The sequence below is a fragment of the Sarcophilus harrisii genome, chromosome 6, assembly GCF_902635505.1.
Source record: "Sarcophilus harrisii chromosome 6, mSarHar1.11, whole genome shotgun sequence".
Lineage (NCBI taxonomy): Eukaryota > Metazoa > Chordata > Mammalia > Dasyuromorphia > Dasyuridae > Sarcophilus > Sarcophilus harrisii.
Genome location: NC_045431.1, coordinates 252,913,297 through 252,926,148, shown reverse-complemented (window position 1 = coordinate 252,926,148; position 12,852 = coordinate 252,913,297). Strand labels below are relative to the sequence as shown.

Below are 12,852 nucleotides of genomic sequence, written 5' to 3'. Positions count from 1 at the left end.
ACACAAAATTAGCATATCAGTGACAGGAAGAACTGGATAAATTTGTCTCCTTGCTCCTGGTTCTTTGCTAAATTCTTTTGGAACTTAGCCTGCTCCAGTTGGCAATGAATTACAATAAGCTTTGCCCCTTGACTTGGATATGGGTTCAAGCTTGAAAAGTATTTTGAGAGACCTTGTGACACTGGTCTGTGACCCCCAAACTTTTGGGAAACCTATGGAATGAAAGTGATTCACTCGCCTTATGCCAGTGTTGTCCATATCATTTTGGGGGGAAACTGGTATTCCTTACCCTAATTATTCTTATGAACAAAAAGTTTCTAGGGACATGTCATCCCATGGTTATTAATCATGTTATTAATAGAATCATCATCTTATTAGTAAAAAGGAAGGTCATTTGACTATATCTCTTAGACCAAAAACAATCAGGGCTCTAACCTCAGGGCTTATACGTTCTTTTAAAGCAGGAGTGGCAATCAACTCTGGTCATCTCAATGGAAGGTGGGCAATATTAAAATGAGGGACTCAGCGACCTCTTGTCATCCTTGGGCAGGGAAACTATTTTTATACTTAGCCTTAGACTATCCATTCAGAGAATGTATGCCCCACCCCAACCAGGTTGGAGTGTTGAGTAAGCAAGTTAGTCTAATCTCATTATTGGTACTGCCCTTCAAAGAACTGAACTTGTTTTAGAAAAAGAAGAGACTTGGATTTCCTCAAATTATTGGTCATTAACAACTATTTCACTATTGAGAGGAAAATTGTGCTCAATGATCATTTTATTATAATTGCCTCCTATTGCAGCACCCTAAAAATTTTCTGTTATTTTCCAGGTGATTAAAATGAATTGGAAATTAATGTCTGAATGGTAGCTTCCACAGAGATTTCAAGAAACTCCTTTGAAATGGCAGGAGACACCAGCCTCCCTCTACTACCTTGTTTTGTAGCCCAGTGGGAAATAAACATTTGAGATTCTTTAGATTCGCAGTCTCAAGAGTCTTAGAGAAGGATGTAAGATTACCAACATCTTTCCCAGATTCAGACTCTGAACAGAGCATAATGGCTTATTTCTTCCTTTTTGTCTTCTCAGAAATATACTATGAAATAGACATTTTATGTTCTTTTATCACACAGTGAAAATTACTAAAATTTTAATGGGATCAGATGAGATGTTTCCATTACTATACTATATGTGATCTGAAAAACATATTATTGTTATTGCTATTCTGCACTCAGATAATCACTTTTTCTACCAGTTCTATTACTTCTAACATCTAATTTCTAAGCAATATAGCATATGAACAGAGGTGTCCACATGCTGGTAAGTCAACATATTTGGCTATTTCCCCCCATTTCTGTCTCATTACCAGGTACTAGATAGCAGATTTCCCTCAATAATTTAAGTGAGTTAAGAATATTTGTTATCTATAAGACCCTCAATGATTAAACAAAACTTCTGATGACAGGGAGTGAGGGGTAATTTGAAATGAACAAGATTTTTTAAAAAAATCATCATTCTGGTAAATTTATTGAGTTTTTATTGAGTATATATGACTGTGTTGGCCTCTAAGAAACAAAGTAATTGAACATAGTATCTGTTGTTCAAAGACTTTCGATTTTAAAAGGTGGAAAACTGCAAAAATGATCAAATCCCATATAAGATTACATAAAGTAAAATTTCTGTGATTGCTACACACAAGTAATTCTAGTGAACTTGGAAAGAGTAACTCATTTATAGAAGGCAGGATGGGTAATAATATATAGACAATTTAACACTGATAATCCTTTGCTTCAAGAAAGAATGTGATATGCTTTCTCTTTAAGTCCTACTTTATTCAGCATACCATTGCTCAATTCATTTCAACTATTTTATTCTTATTTCCAACTGATGTTTTTATAGTTTATTTTAGTCATATCTGGTACTGCAGAATCTGATTTGATGATTTCATGGCAAAAATACTGGGATAGGTTACCATTCCCTACTCCAGCTCATTTTATAGTAAAGAAATCGAATAAAATGGGGTTAACTAACTTTCATAAGCTCATGCAACTAGTAAGAGTATAATAGGAGTAAGATTTTAAGACTAATTTGACCTGAGGTCCTTCTGAGTCTAGCCAAGTATTCAATCTATTGTGCTACCTAGCAATCATTTTTAATCAAATTGTCCCTATTATTTTAAATATTGTAATCTTTCTGATGCACTTTCCTACTGATATTCTTATATACTCAAGAGCACCATTGGTCTATTTTTGCCTATTTGGATAAAATAAATTATCTCAACTCATCATTCAGCATTAATTTTTAAATTTATTTGAGTCTCACACCCTCTCACATGTCATATTATAGAACTCTCCATGGCCATTAAAGAAATCACATATTATGCTAACTCCATACATTACATTTCTTTCTTTTTGAAGGATTTCTTCCTTTGTAAAATTCCTTAAATCCTGTCCCCTTACTGCAACTCCCCTGAATAGGAGAAATTGTCCTTTCCCCAAATATCCCCCATTTCAGTTTTCTTGCTGTCTTCTTGTCAATTTAAATATTATTATTGATCTGGGACTATGCTGAACCACATGTTACCTGCCAAGGAGTGTTAATTTGGTAAATTTAGTGTGACCAATTAAATTTTGAAAATTAAACAGTGTTTTAAATCAAAGCATATTTTTTTTGTTTGTTTTCTTAATTATCTAGACAACAAAATGATGAGAAAATTTATAATTCAACTTTAAGTACATATACATTTTTTTTTTCCTTTTGGAGAGCCAGTTATTAAACATGCACTGCTTTACTCTTAGAAGAGACAATGAATTGTGCATTGATATTAGTTTATCTATAATCCCCATCCAAAATACACACATATCCTAAACACACACACACACACACACACACACACATATATATATATATATATATATATATATATATATATATTAAAGACTTTGAGAACTCTGTGTCATTTCTAAATCTACTAGATGGCTACTAACCGAGCTTAAATAAATAAGTATTTTCTAAAAATTTGTCTATATTTGCATTGAATAATTTTAAGAGATTAAACAAATTGTCCAAGTCCACTTAGGTAATAAAATGGCATAACTAGTAATGGACTATGTGTTTTTAGTAGAAAAATCTTCCTTTCATATTAACCTGGTTTCAAAAATATTATAATTCATAAACTGTTCATTTTTTTGCCCCCCCCCCGGTTTGTTTAATATCTTAAAATTGTAAATTCTAATGAGTGGAGCATACAAGGAATCTATTCACACATATGTGTTACTGAGTTACAGAAAAACTTCATCTTAAATCAGGGGAAAATAGTGCATAGAAGAGATTTTAAATATGTGTAGATGAGAGAACAGGGAGATTAAGTAGAGATTATCAAAACAGTATATTTGGTCCATAGGTTGTTCCCTATCAAAATAAAAGTGAAAGGGGAAAGTGTCAAATACAATTTCCAGCTGTAATTGGGGCCTACTATTGAATTTTTGCCAAAGTGTCTTGCCTACTGGCCTTTAAATAAGAACGTTTTTGTTTATATTAAATTACTCTTTGCCATTTGTGATTCTAGCATAAAGGAAATTGTTTTTATTTAGAGTAAATCTCTAGGGACCAAGAGCAAAAATCCTATTGATCTCATGGGTCTCACTTAATCTTTGTCAGATGATACTTAGAAGTAGACTATGGATCTTATTATTCTTATTAAAAAAAAAAAAAACAAAGAGTCAATAAATGAGTAGTGGTGTAATATTGGATAGTAAGAAAATACACCTTTAAGAAGAAACTAAGGAATTTTATGAGAACATGATGGAGAATATCTAAATGGATATCAATGGTGGCAGAAGAATCAATATTAGAATCACATGAATTGTGAACCCCTTCAAAAGAAGTGCAAGATGAGGAGTTTGAGGCAAACATCACTATTCATAGAAGTATGATAATTTATTACTATATAAATCTAGTTATCAAAAACATAAATTGAACCAATCTGTGCCCCAAAATTGGTATAGCTAATAACTCCCTGTGTCTTAATTATTTTTTTTCTCTTTCAAAAATTAGAAAAACCAAAAATGCAAAACTGTATTTTGGAAGTGATTTTTATCATTATGAAGGAACATGAGATGGGAAAAAAAATAAGTGGGTATTTGTGACATGGTGATAGTTTGTGATAAAGAAAAAACAAAACAAAACTGGAATTTGCCAGAAATATGTGGTTTGGCCAGAGGGTTTTGCAAAGGGCTCAGATGAAACACATGAATAATAGGTAATATCCCAAGAAATAAAAATCATCTGAGGATGCTGCTTTAGGAAGAACATAATTTTTCAGAGGGAAACAATGAGAAATAATCATTCTTAGTAGTAAAAAAGAATCATGAGGATCCATCAGAATTCTTAAACTTGAAAGAAAAGTATAAGTAACAGAAGATTGAAGCAAAAGTACAATAAAGTCTTCTGAGAAGTATCAGAAATGCTTATTCCCAATCAATTCTAGTGTCTTCCCTTTTGTGATTTCCCTCCAAAAAACATTCTAGATATAGCTTTTATATATATATATATATATATATATATATATATATATGTATATATATATACATATATATATATCTATAGTATTTATTTATATAATATTTTCCTCAGTTACACTTTTTATTACATTTGTATTTTAAAATTTTAGGTTGCAGACTCTCCCCCTATCCTCACCATAACCCCCATTTAGAAACCCACATGTAACATTATGCAAAATATTTTTATAACAATTATGTTTTTATATAATTCTTTACATGTTTTCTCTCCCTATGGGATATCTTGCCTTTCTCTGTGTTCTCATCCCTTTGACAGTATCTGGCATATAGAGAATATTTTATAAATGGGTAGTGAATGACTACTGATCAACTGATGTTGGAGTGATATAGTTTTCAATGTGGGATTATAATATGTGACCATTGTGCTCACTTCTAACTTTACTAAAATCCTGGTATTCTGTGATTTTCTCTACTAGGAACCATGGGGAATGCTGATCAAAACAAGAGTGATGTAATCTTCATCCTTTTAGGATTCTCTGATTACCCAGACCTCCGGATCCCTCTGTTCTTAGTATTTCTGGTGATCTATACTGTTACTGTAGTAGGAAACTTAGGTATGATTGTGATCATTAGGATTAACCCCAAACTTCATACTCCTATGTACTTTTTCCTTAGTCATTTGTCTTTTTTAGATTTTTGTTACTCTACTATCATCACACCAAAATTGTTAGAAATCTTGGTTGTGGAAGACCGAAGCATGTCTTTTGCTCTCTGTATCACACAATATTCTTTTGCTTCCATCTGTGTGGACACAGAGACATTTTTATTAGCATTGATGGCCTATGATCGCTTTGTGGCAATTTGCAATCCCTTGCTATATACAGTTGTCATGTCCCAGAAACGATGCGTCCTGTTGCTGACAGGTGTTTATATATGGGGCATAGTATCTTCTGGCATATTCCTCTACTCACTTCTTATTTTGTCATTTTCTGGAAGCAGCATCATTAACAATTTTCTTTGTGAGTATTCTGCTATTCTTTCTGCCTCCATCTCTGATAAATATGTTACTGAGATAATTCTTTTTATCCTTGCCAATTTTAATACATTTTCTACGCTCATTTTTGTACTCACATCCTATCTTTTTATTTTTGTAACTGTCCTGAAGATGAATTCATCCAGTGGGAGATACAAAGCTTTCTCTACTTGTACCTCCCACCTGGCAGCTGTTACCATTTTCTTTGGAACTATCCTCTTTCTCTACTGTGTGCCTAGTTCCAAAGGCTCATGGATTTTGGTGAGAGTAAACACTGTGTTTTATACGGTGGTGATCCCCATGCTGAATCCCTTAATATACAGTTTGAGAAATAAAGATGTGAAAGCTACACTCAGGAAATTAATGGAAATGCCAGAGAGGTTGCACAATGGATAAAGAGTTGGCCCTGAAGTCAGGAGTCTCTTAGTCCAAATGGGGACCCAGACACTTACTAGCTGTGTGACCCTTGATAAGTCACTTAATGCTGTATGCATCAGTTTACTCATGTGTAAAATGAGCTGGAAAAGAAAATAGCAAACTTCTCCATTATCTTTGCAAAGAAAACCCTAAATGCAGTCATGAAGGGTAAGACAAAATTCATTGACAAAACAACAAAATGATTTTTCACTAAATTTATTGGTACTGATGATTCCTCTCATGGTTGTCAAAATCTGAGAGAATTAATAGGATATTTATTTAATATATTTATTCCTTAACATGAATGGAATACTTTTCTAGTGTCTAAACATTTGGTTAACACATTGTGTGAGACAGTATTGTCCACAAAAACAGAGACTCTCAGAATAAGAAAAAGCAAAAAGAGGGTTATTATAGTCCCCCAAGAAAGGGCATCTTCCAACTGACAAAATGTTTGTCTGCAAAGAAATCCAAAGCATAAACTGTTAAACACAAGACTGAGTAGATCTCTGAACTTAGAAGCCCCCAATGCCCACACTCCCCACTAGACCTTTTCTCTGATTGTTTGGGGGAGTTGAGACTTACATTTTAATCATAGAAATCTAACTCAGAAACAAAAGAATAGAAGTCAATAGTGGCAAACTCTTCTGATGAGATAATTCAAAGTCTTTATCACTTTTTTTAATTGAAGCTTTTTATCTTCAAAACTTAATAATTGGATAATAATGGATAATTTTTCAACATTGACACCCGTAAAACCTTATGTTTCAATTTTCCCCCTTCTCCCCTTACTCCCTCCCCTAGATGAGAAGTAATTCAATATATGTTGAATGTGGTAATAATATATCCAATATATGCATACATATTTATACAATGATCTTGCTATAAAAGAAAAATCAGATCAAAAAGGAAAAGAAAAAGAGAAAGAAAACAAAATCCAAGTAAACAACAACAAAAAGCATGAACATAGTATATTCTGATCCACACTCAGTTCCCACAGTCCTCTCTCTGGGTGTAGATGGTTTTCTTAATCACAAAATCAGTAGAATTGGCCTGAATCATCTCATTGTTGAAAAGAGCCACATGCATCAGAATTGATCATCATAAAATCTTGTTGTTGCTGTGTACAATGATCTCTTGGTTCTACTCATTTCCCTTAGCATCAGTTCTTGTAAGTCTTTCTAGGCCTCTCTGAAATCTTCCTACTGATCATTTCTTATAGAACAATAATATTCCATAACATTCATATAACATAACTTATTTAGTCATTCTCCAACTGATGAGCATCCACTCAGTTTTCAGTTTCTTGCTGCTACAAAAAGGACTGCTACAAGCATTTTTGCACATGTGGGTCCCTTTCCCTCCTTTCAGATTTCTTCATCATCATCTTTAAAAGAAGTACTTAAATGCTAATTAAGAGATGGTGGGGAAACAGTAGGGGACAATCACCTACAACTTTTAGCTATAGCTATTTGTTATTATAAAGTCTCAAGTCACAATTAAGGTTTTTTTTTTTTTCCCACAAGAGTATCTTCACTCAGTTAATTCCACACAAAATCCTGAGCCCAAGCATAAATGAAAAAACAAAATGTGTAATATGAAAATAATTACTTCAGAAAAAAAAAAAAGAAAAATACAATAGCAATCAAATAAGCCACTCCCAGCAAAACAAAAACTTAGACATAATTTAATGGGATAAAAATAGCTTCAAAGCAAAAACAATCTTCTAAGATTTGGAGGTAAAATAAATTTGCTCATTTTACATAATTGGAGGTCTTTTTTCTTCCTGCAACTTTCTCTTCTATTATAGTATAGTAAACAAAGGACCAAAAATGAGCTGAAGTCTGGATATGAGTTCAGTTTCTTATGGAAGTTAGAAACACGTGTTGACCACTGAGAGTGTTGTAAAAGACATTAGATTTCACTGAGTATTATAACAGTGAACCAGGATGTCTCATTAATATGGATTGATAATATGGAAACAAAGAAAGAAGTATCTTGTATATTCCTTCTTTTGATATGAAAAAGAATTCTTAGAAGTAGAACTTTATTTTAAAAAAATATATTTTTCTTTGTCTGGAATTTTCAAATTATTGTCTCAGGATCTCTAAAGTTTTAAAAATCAAGGACCTCTAAAAAGTTTTATTTCTCTGATTATTCAACTATATGTAATCACTAATATAGAGTATAATTATTAATATAACATATCAACATGATACTTAATAATATCCTGTTTTAAACATTAAAATACCTTAGTACTAGTGTGTTTTTTTTTCTACTGAGTATGCTCTGTGATTGTATCCTATTTTTCCTACAAAAGATGGTGTGTGTGTGTGTGTGTGTGTGTGTGTGTGTGTGTGTGTTTCTGTTGATCTTTCTTCATTAGATTTTAATCTCCCAAGGGTAGGGAATCTATTTTTTCCCTATATCCATAATTTAACATAGATCTTACCATACATTAGGTGAGTACAAAAGTTTATTAAAGGTGAGTGAGGAGAAGGGTCTCAGGAACCCGGAGAGGTCTTTGGATCTCACTTTGAGAAATGCTGCTTCAATTTTTTTTCAGTTTTATCCTTCATTCAACAATAAGGTAATTAACAACCCATATTTAATTCTAGACAATGATAAAATTCTACAATAGGTCTCAAATACTGATGAAATAGACTATTTTCAATCTAAGGCAGATATAAACTACCTATTGTTCATTAGAGCTATAAAGCAAGTTGGGGCCAATGTATTCAGTATCTACTATATACCTAATACTCCATTAATCTATTAGTATACAACAGTCCTTCCCCCCAAAAAAAAATTGCAGTCTAATTGAGGAAACCAAATAAATATTTATATACAAAAGAAATATAGATAGGATATTATTATGGACATATCCAGAGAATATTTGATAGTGATAGCTGCCATTCCAAATTATCCACATATAGAAATGTAGAAAGCAAAAGCCAGTTTCATTATACATTTCAGCCTAGGTATAAAGTTCTTATTTAACTCAGAACAATGAACAGAGATTATTTTAAAACATATATTTTCCTGTCAAACCAGAAAAAGGAAAGAAGAAAAGAAGGTATAAATTTGAATTGCAACAGCCAGAGATAGGAATTTAAGACTATTCTGGAAAGTGAAAAAGATTTACATTTCAAAATGCATGAAACTTTCATTTCAAGATCTTCTCATTGATCCATAATCAAGTAGTAAGGGAAAATTCTGCAATTTATAACTATCATGTAGATATAAATTCTGTTGCCTTTCCACTTCACATCTGTTTTTTTTTTTTTTTTATTTCAATCAAAATAGTTGGAAGTCTTGGCTTTTTTTTTTAAACAATATTTAAGTTATCATGCTAAAATAACAGTTTGGTCATGTATACTTATTGTGTATCTAATTTATATTTTAATATATTTAACATCTACTGGTCATCCTCCCATCTGGGGGAGGAGGTGGGAGGTAAGAGGTGAAAAATTGGAACAAGAGGTTTGGCAATTGTTAATGCTATAAAGTTACTCATACATATAACCTGTAAATAAAAGGCTATTAAATTTAAAAAAAAGTTATCATGCTAGACAAAAATAATAATGGCAGAAATGAGAATTTAAAAAAAGGCTTATGCATCTTTAATTACATCAGAGAGAAGGCATTAATATTAGGTGGAAGAGCAAGGGAAACATTATTGCAAATGGTGGAATTTTAGCTGATACCTAAAGGAAACCATGAAAGGTTTTTTGAAAGGCAAAAAGCAGAAACAAAGATGAGACAGAATTTTAGGATGTGGGACAGTCAGTGAAGATTCAGATTAGAATGAAATATCTTGTCCAAGTATAACAGAGACACTTGAATCATTGGCTTATAGAGTATGTGATAGATAAGACAAATATTAATGGAAGGAAGGCAGAGTCATGCCATGGTTTAAAATGTAATGAATAGTTTTTATATTTGCAACTGATGGCAACCAGGAGGGAATGTCATAATCAGATTTCTACTTTGGGAAGATCTTTTTGATGGCAGAGTGGACTTGAGTATTTACAGATTGAAGAGGGAGACCATCCAGAGGGATATTGTAATAGTCCATGAGCAATGTGATGTGTTATGCCACAGTTCCCTTTTAATGTCCGGATACAGTTTCTCCATTGTCCTATTTAGTTACTCTGCCTTAAGTTATGACCTTTCCCTCTTAATGTTTGATGAGATAAAGGTTTTATATCTTTAGGCTATAATCATTCCTTCTTTTGTTTGACAGGATAAAGGTCTATTCATTTTAGACATTATTAGAATGTCAGTAACCTCTTCAGTACCTCCCTCCATTATGTCATCCTAGGTGCCTCCCCCCATTAGGTTATCCCCATCCAGGTACCTCCCCATATTATGGGCTATTTTGCCCAACTTTATGCCAATAAATTTGATAACCTAAGGGATATGGAGTAATACCTACAAAAATATAGGTTGCCCAGATTAACAGAAAAGGAAATAAATTACTTAAATAGTCCCATTTTAGAAAAAGAAATAGAAAAAGGTATTCATCAACTCTCTAAGAAAAAATCCCCAAGACAAGATGGATTTACATGTAAATTCTACCAAACAATTAAAGAGCAATTAATTCCAATACTATATAAACTATTTGAAAAAATGAAGGACTCCTACCAAATTCTTTTTATGACACAGACATGGTACTTAACTGAAATCAGGTAGGATGAAAACAGAAAAAAAAAAATTATAGACCAATCTCTCTAATGAATATTAATGCAAAAATCTTAAATAAAATATCAGTAAAGAAATTACAAAAAAATCATCCCCAGGATAATGCACCATGACCAAGTAGGATTTATACCAGGAATGCAGGGCTGGTTCAATATTAAGAAAACTATTAGTAAAATTGGTTTTATCAATAATCAAATTACTAAAAAATATCTCAATAGATGCAGAAAAAGTATTTGATAAAACTCAACACCCATTTTTATTAAAAACACTATAAAGTATAGGAATAAATGGACTTTTTCTTAAAATAGTCAGTAGCATCTATTCAGCACATTGTTGGTGTACCTGTGAACAGGTCCAACCATTTTGGAGAGCAATTTGGAACTATGTTCCAAATGTTATCAAACTGTACATAACCTTTCACCCAGTAGTGTTTCTACTGTGCTTATATCCCAAAGAGATACTAAAAGAGGGAAAGGGACACACATGTGCAAAAATGTTTGTGGCAGCCCTTTTTGTAGTGATAAGAAACTGGAAACTGGATGGATGCCCATCAATTGGAGAATGTCTGAATAAATTGTGATATATGAATGTTATGGAATATTATTGTTCTATAAGAAATAACCAGCAGAATGATTTCAAAGAGGCCTGGAGAGACTTACATGAATTGATGCTAAGTGAAACGAACCAAACCAGGAGATCCCTATACAAGACAACAAGAGTATATGATGATCAATTCTGATGGATGTGGCTCTCTTCAACAATGAGATGATTTAAACCAATTCCAATTGTTCAGTGATGAAGAGAGCCATCTATACTCAGAGAGAAAACCATGGTAACTGAGTGTGGACCACAACATAGCATCCGCACTCTTTCTGTTATTGTTTGATTATATTTTGTTTTCTTTCTCATTTTTTTTTCCTTCTTGATCTGATTTTTCTTCTGCAGCAAGATAACTGTATACATGTGTGTGTGAGTGTGTGTATGATTTAACATATTTAACATGAAAAAAAGAAAAGAAAATAGAGGTTCATCATCAAAAAAGAAAAAGAAAAAGAAAAGAGTCACATTCATCAGAATTGATCATCACACAATCTTGTTGCTGTGAACAATGTTCCCTTGGTTCTAGTCACTTCACTTAGCATCAGTCTATGTAAGTTTCTTTTGACCTCTCTGAATAATTCTGCTGATTGTTTTTATGGAACAATAATATTCCATAATATTCATATACCATAACTTATTCAGCTATTCTCTAACTGATGAGCAGCCACTCATTTTCCAGTTCCTTGCCACTACAAAAAATGGCTGCTAAAAACCTTTTTGCACATGGAGTTCTTTTTTTTTTTCTTATTTATTATCTCTTTGGGATACAGGCCCAGTAGACCCTACTGAATCAAAGGGTATGCACAATGCTATAGCACTTTGGGTATATCGGAACTTTATTCTTTATAACATTATATTAAAGTACATGATTTTTCCTTTTTATACAGGGTGTCTCAAACTTTTTACACTGGTGACTTCTTTTTTTGCCCAAGAAATTTTATATTCCTATAAATATAAAATGAATATAAAAATCAAACTTTTATTAGTAATACCTCATAAATTTGTGACCCCACATTTAGTTACAATACCCCTTAGGAGTGTATGACCCAAAGTTTAAGAAGCTGGTCTTTACAGTAGCCCCATAAATCATCTTACTTTGTTGGGTTTGTCTTTCTCCAGAGTCACTGTATATTGCTTCACACACTATAGCATTTTTTAACAAAATCTTTGTTGATGAATGAATGAAACAACAATAGAATGCTATTATAATAAACTTCATCACTGCATAACTATGGCCATACTACAGGGAAAATTTTTATTCATAAAATTTAACTTCATAAATTGCAATGGTGAGAAAATAAGTTCAGCCAATATATAAAGGCCAGTATGGGACAGGAGATAAAGAACTGAATTTTTCCTCAAAACTTAAAATTTGCCAAATTGTCTCTTAGATAAAAAATGACACATGTGACCTTGGAAAAAGTCTTTCTGTATTCCTGTGCCAGTTTCCTTCATATGTAAAGTGAAGGAATTAGATGAGGTGGTGATGGTGGTGGTGGTATTTTTTTTTTCTTTTCCAAAGTAACCCTTCAAAATGGTTTATGAACTCTAAAAAACTATATTCTATCTGGAACCTTAAA

General features: G+C 32.5%; 1 protein-coding gene across 1 annotated transcript; it reads left to right on the top strand.

The window, feature by feature from the left end:
• Positions 1 to 4,999: 4,999 nt before the first annotated feature.
• On the top strand, positions 5,000 to 11,307 carry LOC100932652 (olfactory receptor 5D18-like; the record flags this gene model as incomplete). The annotated part of the gene is made up of 2 exons (XM_003773808.2): positions 5,000 to 5,922; positions 11,298 to 11,307. Coding segments are annotated over exons 1-2 (933 nt in total), but the record flags the coding sequence as incomplete, so codon positions are not given.
• Positions 11,308 to 12,852: the final 1,545 nt, after the last annotated feature.